General features: G+C 41.9%; 2 protein-coding genes across 6 annotated transcripts in view; both read right to left on the bottom strand.

Annotated features, from left to right (window-relative positions):
• Window positions 1-3331, bottom strand: part of LOC100676385 (cytochrome b5 reductase 4) — a 106506-nt gene extending 103175 nt beyond the window's left edge. For 4 of the 5 annotated variants that reach the window (XR_010322489.1, XR_010322488.1, XM_064288666.1 and 1 more), the window contains exon 1: window positions 3114-3331. Coding sequence is in view for 3 of the 5 variants with exons in the window: in XM_064288666.1 (XP_064144736.1) it covers window positions 3114-3188 (75 nt within the window). In the remaining 2 variants the exon portion in view is untranslated. The remainder of the gene's footprint in view (window positions 1-3113) is intronic. The other variant, XM_003404374.4, reaches the window with a different exon arrangement.
• A 3226-nt stretch (window positions 3332-6557) lies between these two features.
• RIPPLY2 (ripply transcriptional repressor 2) lies at window positions 6558-11491 on the bottom strand. The gene is made up of 4 exons (XM_003404094.3): window positions 11382-11491; window positions 11125-11203; window positions 10738-10802; window positions 6558-6711 (listed from the first exon to the last, which is right to left on the bottom strand). Exons 1-4 carry the CDS (start codon window positions 11489-11491, stop codon window positions 6558-6560), a joined length of 408 nt encoding a protein of 135 aa, XP_003404142.2.
• Between the last annotated feature and the right edge of the window lie 1338 nt (window positions 11492-12829).

The raw sequence follows: 12829 nt of genomic DNA, 5'->3' as shown, positions 1-12829 counted from the left end.
AGAGGATTTGATAATGGGATCTTTTTTTTTTTAAACAAAATACATTTTCAAGACTTTTTAGATGAGCGATATTATTAGTATTTCGACCAGTTAAGACAACCTAGTGGAAATTTTTCAAGATTTCTCTATGGGACAGGACTGTTGCCCAAACTTGTATCATTAGTTTGTAATATAGTACCAACAAAATATGTAATATAAAAGCAGGCAAACTCAAGAAAGTATATACTCCTCATTTTCCTGAAATATACCTACTATGGTATATCCAAATATCCAACAGATCAATAGATATCCAATAGATCTGTGTGCCTTACCAATCTATACTGTCCTGTTCTTATCATCACTGAAACTCTTTAGGTCTCTTGGTCCCAATAAATGAAGTAACATGTGAGCAAATGATTTTTCCCATCCCAAACCAAAGTCACTGGTCTCTCTTCATTCCATAATTCACGGGGAAATGCAAATCTAATCACAGGCTCTCCCTCCTTCAGTGGCTCCCTATATCTCCTTTAAAAAAAAAAGAAATCAAACTCATTGCTGTTGAGTCAATTCTGACTCATGGAGATCCAATGTGCTGCAGACTAGAACTGCTCCATAGTTTCCTTGGCTGTAATCGTTATGGAAGCAGACCTTCCTTCTGCAGCAGCCTTTAAGTCAGTGGATGAGCACAACCATTTGTGCCACCCAGGGACCTCCACATTACCTTATATTGTCTAAATTCCTTAAGAGTGGTTTACCAGACCCTTCATAATCTGATCATAATTTACCTCACTCGCTCCATGCTTTAACTTTTGCTCCATTTTTAGCCAAATGGGAACTAACTCCTTGATTGCTATCAAGCACTTGTTCACACAAGTGCTGCTTCCTCATTCTGAATCAATCCCCCACACCCCCATACACACTCAGACGTTTCCTCCAGAAGCTGTCTCTGATCTCAACTTCCAAGTGGTCATAACACCTTGCTTTTTTATATAGTACTTATAGCATTATTAACTGTCTGTTTACTAATCTGCGTAGATTATGAGAATGAACTCCTTGAAATCAGGGATCACAATTCCAGGAGTAGTAGTAGTAGTAGAAATAACAGCAATCACACACTGAGCACACAATCTATGCCAGGTGATGTGTTAAGGACTTTACCCAATAATTCCTGAGACCTGAATGAAAGCTTAAGGGTGAATAAAATTTCCTGAGCCCTGGTGGTACAGTGGTTAAGTGATACGGCTGCTAACCAAAAGGCTGGCAGTTTGAATCCACCAGCCGCTCCTTGGAATTCCTATGGGGCAGTTCTATTCTGTCCTATAGGGTCGCTATGGGTTGGAACTGACTCGATGGCAACAGGTTTTGTTTTTTTTTTTTTTTTAGTTTTTATACCAAGTCTGTGCTAAGAGAAGCATTATCTTATTTAATCCCATTGACAACCCTGTAAGATGCAGACTGTTATTCCCATTGTACATCTGAGGAAACCTGCACACAAAGAAATTAAGTGGTATAGCTGGGGAAGGAATCTGAGTGTTTCAGGCTACAAAAATCTATGCTTTGAACAATCATGATATACAACCTCCACCCATTTCATTCAGTCTTGACTCAGATTCTGACATGTTTATCTTTTTTCACCAGAGACTGAGTTTTCCTTTGATTGCACAATAATCTTATTTTGTTCTCTTTTTAGACCTGAAGACTCACTTTGGCCATATGAACCTTTTATGTTTGCCCTAAGTTTTCACCTTAAATGGATGCTGAGGGCATGGTAGGCAATTTTAATAAAGAAGGGCAGGAACTCTTACATTCTAATTCAGAGATTCTCTGGAAAGACTATACTATTCAAGACTATAAATAATCAAGTACTTAGCTTGAGGAAGAGATTAAAACATCCAGGAAAAATAAGACACATGTTTGAATGGCCAGATGATAAATAGAGCAGTAAATGAAATGTCACAAGCAGAGTCACATCACAACAAGCCTATAGGGTTTAAGGCAACATTTCTTAGTTACCTTTTCTATGAAAAGGAGATAATAAAAGTATTCACTTCATGGGATCGTTGTTAACTTTACAAGTTAATGCATGTAAAGCACTCAAAACACAACATACATGGCTATCAGTAAGCAATGAACAAATTCCAATTGGGCCTAAAGACCTCTGAAAAACGAATGAAATCTACAGATCCCTGAAGCCCATATTCTGACCTAGGGTCAGGTCCAAGTTGAAAAAAAAAAAAAAAAGTCGGTGAAAGCCACAAATGATGCTTAGACCTAAGAGTCCAGAAATGAAAAAGAAAAAGCAGTGGTGTAAGTAGGGGGAAGTCTCACAAAACAAAAAATGTGGATGTGGTTACAAAGTAAGAAACAAACAAGTAACAGGAGCAGACAACACTCACACTGCAATGAACATAGAAGCCAATTTTATTACTCGATTTTGCAAAAAAAAAAAAATGCATTTGTAGTCTACCTGTTGCTAACAGTAACAACACTCAACAAAGCCTCAAGAGCAATAAACAGCAAGTGATATCAGTAGAGGCAGTGATGACACAATCAGGTACCAGATGAAGAAAGTATGGCTTGGAGAAGAAGTATCCGTAAACCTGATCGGAGGTTTGTAGACATTTGTTCTCGTTCCTCCAATCCTTCCTAGCTCCACGACCCACCACCCTTGGCGGCTTGGTCACGGTCACCACTGCCCAGCCTTTCCCTTCTGCTAGGCGACCGACATCACTCACAACTCCGTCGGAAAGAGGAGAACAAAAGAGCAAAAAGGAGAAGTTGAGGGAAGGAAACTAATACAAGTACCTACAATACGACATATACTGTGCCTGACCCTGTCAAATACGTCTGAATTTAATTAGCGGGAAAAGGCTTGGAGGAAGAAAAGTACCAATGCGGGATAAAGGGATGGGTAAAAAGAGGACAGCAGGTAAGGGAGAGTGAGATTGGCGAGTTCGAGGATTGGAGATGGAAGAGGATCAGAAGGAAGTCGCCAGCAAGGGCAGAAGGGGGTGAAAGCTGGAGAGGACTGAAATGGGAGAGGGGCGGAAAACAGAAAATAGGTTGAACATTAATTAGCGCGAAACGCCGGCAGGAGGCGAGGGTTGGGAAGACCTGCAGTTTCACCCGCTTACCTTGCTACGCCCCCCCGAGGCGACGCGCTGCTGCGAGCTCGGGGCCGGGAAGGACTGGGAAGGGACGTTAAGCATCTTGAACCCCTGGCCCTGGGCCCTGCCCGGGGCCCGCTACCGGACAGATTAGCTCGGCAGGACCCCTCTGCAGGTAGGGCCCCCGGCTCCGGCTCAGCGGCCGGGCAGAGGCCAAGCCCCTGACTCACTTCCGGGGTCGCCCGGGGTGAGGCGCGCCATGACGCAGCACGTTGAGGCTACGGGGGCGGAGCCAACGAGAAGGGCGGGGTTAATGGAGGGAGGGAGCGCCGGCTGAGGAGAAAGACGCATGCTCAGTTGGTCCCGAACTTCAGCACTGAGGGAGGTGACAGCTATTTCGCGGAAAGATTTAAGAGAGCATTAAAGGCAGCTGTTCCTTGGCCCTGGTGCTGACTGAGTCTGAGAATAAATTCCCCTCGAGTATTGTTAATCCAGAACACCAGTCTCTGTCCATTGCTAAACAGTCCTAACGCATGACTTGAAACATGGAATAACACTATGAAAGCATTTCTATTTCTCTGAGGACTGAGGTGCGCCTGACCCAAGCCATGGTATTTTCAATGGTCTCACATGCATGCGCAAGCTGGACAATGAATAAGGAAGACGGAAGAAGAATTGGCGCCTTTGAATTATGGTGTTGGCAAAAAATATTGAATATGTCATGAAGTCCCAGAAGAATTAACAAATCTGTCTTGGAAGAAGTGCAGCCAGAACACTCCTTAGAAGCAAGGATGGTGAGACTTCCTCTCACATGCTTTGGACACGTTATCAGGAGTGATCAGTCCCTGGAGAAGTACATCATGCTTGGTAAAGTAAAGGGTCAGGGAAAAAGAAGATCCTCTATGAGCTGGATCGACTCAATGGCTGAAACGACACAGTGGCTGAAACGATGGTAAGGATTGGGCAGGACCACTGTTTCATTTTGTTGCATATAGGGTCGCTATGAGTTGGAATAGACTCGATGGCACTGGGCTTGGTTTTTTGGTTTGAGTTGGAACCAACTCAACCGCACCGAACAACATCTCTCTGAAATTCTCTCCTCTAAAGCAACAGGCTGTACAGGAAACAGAACTTCACACCTTTAATAGCTAAGGTGTCAAATGCAAACAGCCACTCCTGTGAGATAAGGAGAAAACCTCACCTCTAAGCACCCCCCTTAATGGCTGACAAATGAGTAAAAGAGTCTTGTAAAGTCACCCTCTGCTCCATTCACCCACTCACAAGTTCTTCCTCCTTACTTAACTTACAAGGTGTGCTGATCCAGCTCACCCTTAACTGTGGTTTTGAAAAAATTATCTGTTTGAGAGTCAAACAGATTTGGCTTGCATGCAGATCCTGCACATAACTGGGCAGCCTTATGCAAGTTCCTTTAGTATTTCAAAGCCTCATTTTCCCTGTCTGAATAATGGGATTAGGTTTTTATAAGGATTAAATGAAGTGTCATATGTAAACTACATTATATTTGTCCCTGGTAGTAAAAAACCAAAAACCAAACCTGTTCCTGTCAAGTCAATTCTAACTCATAGCAACCCTCTAGGACAGAGGAGAACTGCCCCACTGGGTTTCCAAGGAGTGGCTGGTGGATTCAAACTGCCAACTTTTGGTTAGTGCCCTGAGCTCCTAACCACTGTGCCATCAGGGCTCCTAGTGGATAATGGACAGTAGATCTTCATGCTATTCCAACATATTAATGAGAGAAGTACAGACACTGTGCAGGTAAACACCAGTCCCTAATGTCCAAGGCCTAGATTGGTGACCTGGTAAGTATTTTGTATGTCCTTTGGGGATTTTTTGGGGAACATACAGATCCTGAGGGTAGAATCTAGTGAGAGGAAAAAGTTTTCAGAAGAAACGTAGCTCTAAATAAACCCCCACGCCCACCCCACCCTCCCATTACTAACTTTTCCAATTCTGGACATATTGCCATGGTTTGAACTTGCTACCTCTATTTCAGTTTTAGAGCACCTGGAAATCAAAGTTATGTTTGTAGTGTCTTTTCAAATAGAAGGAAAAATGTGTGGATATATGTAGCCACTCAAGTAAGAGGCATTTCTTAGCTAGGTAACCATCTCTAACTTTCACCTCTACACATTACTATTCTGGACTATTACACGCACGCACATTTTTTATTGGCAATTGAAATGCATGTTGTGAAAAGATTTTACTGCAGCTAAAAGAACTTCATAACCATAGTTTACTATGTTACCTTTACCTTGGAAATTGCTCATTTTTTCTCTCTCGTAAATGATGACGTATTCTTCAAGTCCATGTAGGAAAAGTTTATCACTGATAATTGTTATTTTACTTCCCGGGAGAATATTTTTATACGAGAATATTAGGAGCAGAGAACCAAACAAAGGAAGGTGGATGATGTTGGAGAACCCTTCACCCAGGCCAAGAAAATGCCTGGTAAACTTTCTTTTTTTTCAGTGGAACACTTTTCTTTCGTGACCATTTATATCTGCCAAGTTTCTTAGCTCCCTGTTGGACAGAAATGTAAACCCCGGTGGTGTAGTGGTTAAGAGGTACGGCTGCTGACCAAAAGGTCGGTGGTCCAAATCTACCAGGTGCTCCTTGGAAACCCTATGGGGCAGTTCTACTCTGTCCTATAGGGTCGCTATGAGTTGGAATCCACTCGACGGCAACAGGCAACGGGTTAGAGAGAAATGGAAAAATGCTATCAAATTATTGCCTTGGCACTCTCCTTTTTCAGCCTTCATGAAATTCATTCTCATTTAAACAATTTGTTTTAATTCTGGGGAGAGGGGGAGTTTTGCAATCTAATGCTAAATATATTGAACATCATGCTGTTTTACCACTAGATTTAAGGACCACAGAGGAGTATTTAAAGTGAAAATTACTGGACTCATCATTTATTAAAAATTTATTTAATAGCCCTAAAATTGACTCCCATTCTTAATTCTAGACAATGATTTAAAGTGTTTTCACCATTTGCTAGCAAACAACATATAATAATATGTGACTGGTAGCATAAGGTGAATTTTCTTCATTATCTAATAAGGTAATTTCAACTGTAACTACAACATCCAATGGTAATTAGTAGGAAATAGCAGATGTTACAGGATTCAATCTCGAAAATTAAATATTGTAATTCCTTGCAAAATTATAACTAAAGATAAATTTGTAATTTGATGAAGAACCAAAAATTATCTTTCGTAAAACCCAAATGTTTACAATAGAATCAAGACAATTCTGTAAATGGAGCCTATTTTAAATTCCAGCATTGAATTCTAGGGGGGAAAAAAAAGGCCAAACTACCATGTAATTATAAAATATTTCATTTTATTAATAACTTATATACAAATAAATTATTTTAAAGGATTATGATACATTTGTACACTAAATTTAAATCCCATAAGCTCTGAATGTCATCCAAAGTAACTAATCAGATTAATTTTCTGAATCCCAGGTCAGCTCCCCAATTTCATCTTCACTATCAGAATCTTCATAAAATGAAATTGTGGCTTGAATTGGAAAATTTTTCAGAAGAGCTTCTGCTTCTTGATATAAATAATCATAACACTTTGATTTTGGCCAAAATAGTCTGAAATAAGCAGACAACATAATATGTTTTATTTTTTCACATGCAGAATTCTTATGCTCATGAAACGATAAAATTTTAAGAGCTCCATACATTCAACAATTGATCATACTTTAGATACAGAGTTAAAAAATGCTATTATCATGGCTTTCATGGAGTCCATTTGCCAAAGTCTCAACAACTAGTTGATTTTTTGTTTTCATCTTCATCCAAGCTGAAAATTGGATCAAACAAATTCACACTAAACCCTGTGCAAGAATAAGGTAATGTTTAGCTTACTTCAGGCATCATGGATATATTTTTACTTTCCAGATACGGAAGAAAAGTTTGTCTTCCAATATCCAAGTTTCTTTGGGAAGAACAATGTGAATCCTACCTCTATATTAAAAATTCCAACAATAGCCAACTTTATAAAGACAACAAATGCTCCTTACACACAAAGGCAAAAATCACCTAGAACCTTGCTTAAAGCTCATAGGTTTAACTCTTAGTTATAAAAAAAAAAAAAAAATTTTTTTTTTTTTTTTAGTTATAGATAAGTTTAAAAAGTACAAAAAAAAATTTTTTTTATAAATTTGTCCACTTACAATTTGAGGTGTACGAAGGCTACCTTTCACCCAAACCTCGATCCACCTCTCTTCCTATTCTACACCCAAGTAAATTTGGGAACCCCATATTGGAAAAGTTGAGATAATAATTTTGGTTTTATACAAATAATTTGCATATAAACATGATTACCTCAAAATTCCAAAAATCTCACAGATATCAATCTTGCCATCTGGGCTTCTACTCTTCTTCATCCAAGAAAAAAAAGCAGCATGGATAAGGCTGAATCACCAAGCACAGTGCCATCATTTTAGTGTAGAATAAATAGCCCCTTGTATCCATATGGCCTCTGAGAGCCTCACTCTATTACAGCCCGAGGTAATTGATATTTATTACTGTGGCCCTGAATCCTAAACAAAGGGACGGTAACATCGCGTACAGTATACTTCATTTTAAAAAAGGTAGAAAAATGGTCAATGTAGCTTATAAGTGTTTACACCAAAATGGTAAAAAATAGTTTATAATTTAATGCCTAAGTAAGTAAATGCCAAATTATTTGGTTATTCAATAAATATTTTACTTACCCCTTGTACAAGACATAATTCATAATTTAAAAACTAATAAATCATGGCTTCTACCCTAAAGACAAAGGTGCCCTAGTGGTGCAATGGTTAAGTGCTTGGCTGCTAACTGAAAGGTTGATGGTTCAAATGCATCAGTTGCTCAGCAAGAGAAAAAACCTGGCGATCTGCTCCCACAAAGATTAAAGCCTAGAAAACCCTATGGGGCAGTTCTACTCACTCCTATAGGGTCACTATGACTTGAAATCAACTGGACAACACACAACACCTTCAGGAAGTTGACAATTGAGTAAAAAAATCCTTACACAATACTAGTCAAGATAGAAAGTAATAAAAATAATATTAAGTTTAACAGTAAAAAAAAAAAGTTTAACAGTAGTACATATAAATTGCTACAGTGGTTCAGAAAAGGAAGTAATTGGTTATATAAGAAGTAAAGAGCCCGGTGGTGCAGTGGTTAAAGTGCTCAGCGGCCAACCAAAAGTTGGATGGTTCAAACACACCAGCGACTCTATAGAAGAAAGATGTGGCAGTCCGCTTCTGTAAAGATTTACAGTCTTGGAAACCCTATGGGGCAGTTCTACTCTGTCCTATAGGGTCACCACTTCCCAATGCGTAACTGAAACTGTCAAAACGTGAACTGTCAAACTCAAAGAATATTGTTTAATCTTTAGCATACTCTCTTCTCCAGAATTTTTCACTATGAACCATTTTTTCTTCCAGGGGCTCCATACTTTTCCTGATTTCTTCCATTTGGACTGATTCTTCTCAGTTTCCTTGCAGACTTTCTGTGTACACTGATTTGATGCTGGCCTTCTCCCAGGGCTTTATTGAGAGTGATCATCTTTCCTCTCTACACTATCCAGGATGACCTGACCCATTGTCATGATTTCTCAAACTGTTCATTTATCAAGGGATCTCAAGATGATTTCTAGTTAAGATCTTGACTCTGGGCCTCTACCTATATATGCAGCTCTTTACTGGACATCACTATTTGGATGCCCCATAAGCCACTAAATAAGATAAAGGAAAACTAGACTCTTTATCTTGCTCCTCAAATCTGTTCCAAGCTCTCATTTCCAATCAGTACAGCATTCACCTGGTCAGCAGCCAGAAACTTGGGAGCTGTTCTGATCATTTACCTCTTCTTCACCTACCATATTCAGCACATTATAAAGCCTAATTTACTTTGCGATCTAAACATTCCTCAAATTCACTGTCCCATTCCTTTTTCCAATGCCTTAGAATGGCCCTTCATAATTTCCTGTCTGAACAACTGGAATAGCTTCCCATTTAGTCCTACTCTTGGCATCTAACTGAGCCTATATATCTCTTCCAGAGTGGTTTTTCTGCAACACAAATCTGATCACACCACTTTACTGATTAAAATTCTACAGAATAAATACCATGGGTTCCCAACACTACCTCCAGGATAAGGACAAAACTGTACCAAGGTGTACAGGGACAAGAAGATTTGGCCTCTGGCTACCCTGCTGGAATGACCCCAGCTTCACAAACCCAAATCCCAGCTCCTTGGAGCTCCCAGAAGGAGCTATGCTGTTCCACAACCCTGCATCTCTTTTTCTTACACTATTTCTTCTAACTTTGCCTCCTCTGCACACCCACTACCCACAATCTGGCTAACTGCTTCAAGACTCAGTCAGGTAACCACAATCTATGACACATACCTTTCCTGGCCCTTCACCACTCACTCCTGGCAGGTTAGGCACTTCATGTCCTGTACTTAACCGTAAAACAGACTAAACTATTATAGCTGTTGCCATGCTTCCATGATTCTTTTTCTCCTGTGTCCTCCACCAGTGCTAGCACATAAAAAAAAAAAAAATTTTTTTATACATAGTAGGAAATAACTATTTATTGGTATTTATGGAAACCCTGGTGGCATAGTGGTTAAGTGGTTACCACTGCTAACCAAAAGGTCAGCAGTTCAAATCCACCAGGCGCTCCTTGGAAACTCTATGGGGTAGTTGAGTAGGAACTGACTTGACGGCAATGGGTTTGGTTTGGTTTAAATATGCATTTAACAGCTCTCTGAAGCAGGCAAACTGCAGAATTAGCAGCCTTAACACTTGAATAAAAGCTATAAAGAATCTTAGTGAAAGGCTAGCTTCTTGTGGCCAAAACAAAACCAAACCCATTGCCATCCAGACGATTCTGGCAACCCGATATGACAGAGTAGAACTGCCCCCTAGGATTTCCAAGGAGCTGCTGTATTCAAACTGCAGACTTTTGGGTTAGTAGCCATAGCTCACCATAGCCCTTAACCACTTCGCCACCAGGGCTCCTTCCTGTGGCTAGGAACAGTATATTAACTCCTCATTGTATTTTAATAACTTTTGACCCCTTGTATGGTCTTCATGATTTTGTCACATTTCCACTTTTGTCTTACATATTCTTTTACGGTCTTCATGATTTTGTTACATTTCCACTTTTGTCTTATATATCAAGCTTGATTTGCTGCCGTACTCCAACTGTGAACCCCATTCTTCCTTCTGGTTTGCAAAAGAGTAAGAACATACACACTCTGCCTGGTGTGAAGTCAATTTCATTCGTTCCCTTTAGCATTTAAAACAAAACAAAACAGAACCCTATTTTGCCATGGTTCTACATTTACTATATCAGCCACTTTCCCTCTTCAAAATACATTTTTTAATGGTTTACTGAGAATGCAGTGATTAGCAGTTTTTTTTAGGTGGAAGCGTGAACGCCTACACTTTTTTCCCAATGTGATGAGTAAACGGACATCTGGAAGTGGGAAAATAAAATAGTCTTAACCTTGAAGACACATTTGTCTAAGAGAAAAACAGCAAGGCCAGCTGCTGAGCTGGGCTGTGCGAAACCTGTCTTTCCTGGGGCTGGAGGAGTGACGCCCTTCACTCACCTGACTGGGTGTCTGTATTGGGAAAGCTTTCCTGAGGCTCCCGTCATTCCAGGGCTATCCGGCACCTGGGGACGAAAGGAGATGAATCGCAGTTACCACCTACCTCCTCACTAGAAACTGGAAACCTGTGAGACCGACCCAGCGTCCTTCGCGCCCGCAAGGAATGCGACCCCGCGGCCCTCAGCAGCTTCGCTCCTGGCACAATCTGCGTGTCCAAGTTGCTCTGGGAGACACACCCGCCGCATCAGCACCTGGAGAGCCTCCGGCAGGCAGGGTATTAGCGAGGGACAGGCCGAGTGCTTGTCCCCTCCCGGGGCTCCGCGTCTTTACCCTGTGCAATCCTCTGCGCCTCTAGGAGGTGCGGCCCCGAAAGCGCGGCTCACTCACCGCCTCGGTGGCTTGCTGCGGCGCCTCCTCCTCTTTCTCACCTCGGGGGTCAACCCACGGTCTCCAGAAGCCTGCGGATCTGCAGGGTAGGGAGCACAAGGCGCGCAGGAGACATGAGCCGAGGCCGGGGAGTAGCAACCCAAGCCGAGCGCGGGTACGGGGCGGGGAGACCTGGAGCTGAGGGGAGAAGCTGGGTGAGGCGCTCGCGGGAGGGGCGCGCGGGAGGGAAGGCGCAGGGCCGCGCGGAGCCACAGTACCCGGAGTCCGCACCCCCACGCCGCGTCTGGTCGCTGGAGGCCTCGGGCAGCAGGCGGCGGCAGCGCGCACACTCGCCGGCTCCACTCTCCGAGCTCTGGGCAATGTCCATGGCGTGGGGGAAAACTGCGGAAGACTACCAGCTCGCGGGCAATCCTAGCCCTTTTCACCAGGCCCGAGACCTGAGTCTTTATATAACCCTCACGGCCTGATGCGTATGCAGAGGTGCGCTCCCTCTCCTCCCCTCTCTCCGCTGCTACCTGCATAAACAAAAAGGCTCCGCGTGAAGGCTCATCGGGGTGAGCCTGGGGTGTGAACGCGTGCAACTCCCCAAATGGCCCGGGGAAGGAGTTTTGTCGAGCGAGTGTGTTAATCGCTCTTCTACACATCGCTGCAGTGAAAAATAACATTCGCCCGAGCAGCCAATTTCCATGTGAAGAGGCTAGGAGGGGATAAAATTAAGCGATTCTACACGGTTTGTGTATTTCTGCAAAAAGGCCAAGTGACTGGTAATTGCTTGATTGGTCTGAGTCTCCCGATTTTCTGGCCTTCAGCAAATGCAACTGGCTCTGCACGCTGTGTTCTATAAAGGCTGGGATGCGGACTCAAGTCAAAAGGAATGTCCTTAACTCCTCTTTCTGAAACAAAAGATAAACTCAAGAAAGGAATGTAGGATTTTTTTTTTTAATGTATAAACTGACTAGGTTTATCTATATTATTATTTGACGGTAGTAAAAATCATTGGCAACAAGAAGTGAATTGTAACAGATTGAATGCTCCAGGCAAGAGCTGCAGAGACTGGAGCCGAGGGGCATAGATACTCGGGCATATAGCTTTATATTATCTTCTACTGTCTTTGTTGATTCTCCCCAACATCTTATCAGTTTTCCTCTAGAATCAATCCTGAGTTTCATCCATACAGCTCCATCGTTATTTGGCATTTGGTCACTATGCCTCCACATTGGGAATTTTAAAAATCTTTTTTGGGGTGGTGGTGTGGAATGGTAATAAAATCTTAAAAAGTTATGATTTAAAACAAATTAGTCCATTTCTCTGTGCCCCTGCTTCCCTTACTTAGCTACTTCTCATTTATCTACAGAGTTCCACTAAAAATTTGGTAAATTGTTATGCTTCAAAGAAGAGACTATTGTGATTTTTTTTTCCGAAAATGTATTGAATAACAGAGCTGAACTTTCCCTTACATTTTATAGATAAAAACCTTGAATGTAAGCTACAGTGTCCTTGCTACTAATTCATTTGCTACATAGGAAAAAATTAACTTCTAATCAGTACCTGAAGGAGTCCTGGTGGCGAAGTGGTTAAGCACTCAGCTGCTAACCAAAAGGCAGGTGGCTCCCCGCCAGCCGCTTGGAGGAGGAAGATGTGGCAGTCTGTTCTGGTAAGGGTTACGGCGTTGGAAACCCTAAGAGGCAGCTCTACTCTGTGCTGT

The sequence above is a fragment of the Loxodonta africana genome, chromosome 1 (genome assembly GCF_030014295.1).
Source record: "Loxodonta africana isolate mLoxAfr1 chromosome 1, mLoxAfr1.hap2, whole genome shotgun sequence".
Classification (NCBI taxonomy): domain Eukaryota; kingdom Metazoa; phylum Chordata; class Mammalia; order Proboscidea; family Elephantidae; genus Loxodonta; species Loxodonta africana.
The sequence above is the reverse complement of the archived record's forward strand: the minus strand, read 5'-3'. Positions and strand labels throughout refer to the sequence as shown.

Excerpts from the sequence above, each read along its gene's own strand:
- RIPPLY2 (XM_003404094.3), bottom strand. The coding sequence starts at position 11,491 with ATGGACATTGCCCAGAGCTCGGAGAGTGGAGCCGGCGAGTGTGCGCGC. Across the intron at positions 11,204-11,381 it reads CGTGGGGGTGCGGACTCCGG|ATCCGCAGGCTTCTGGAGAC; the intron begins GTACTGTGGCTC and ends CCTACCCTGCAG. Across the intron at positions 6,712-10,737 it reads CAATACAGACACCCAGTCAG|ACTATTTTGGCCAAAATCAA; the intron begins GTGAGTGAAGGG and ends TGCTTATTTCAG.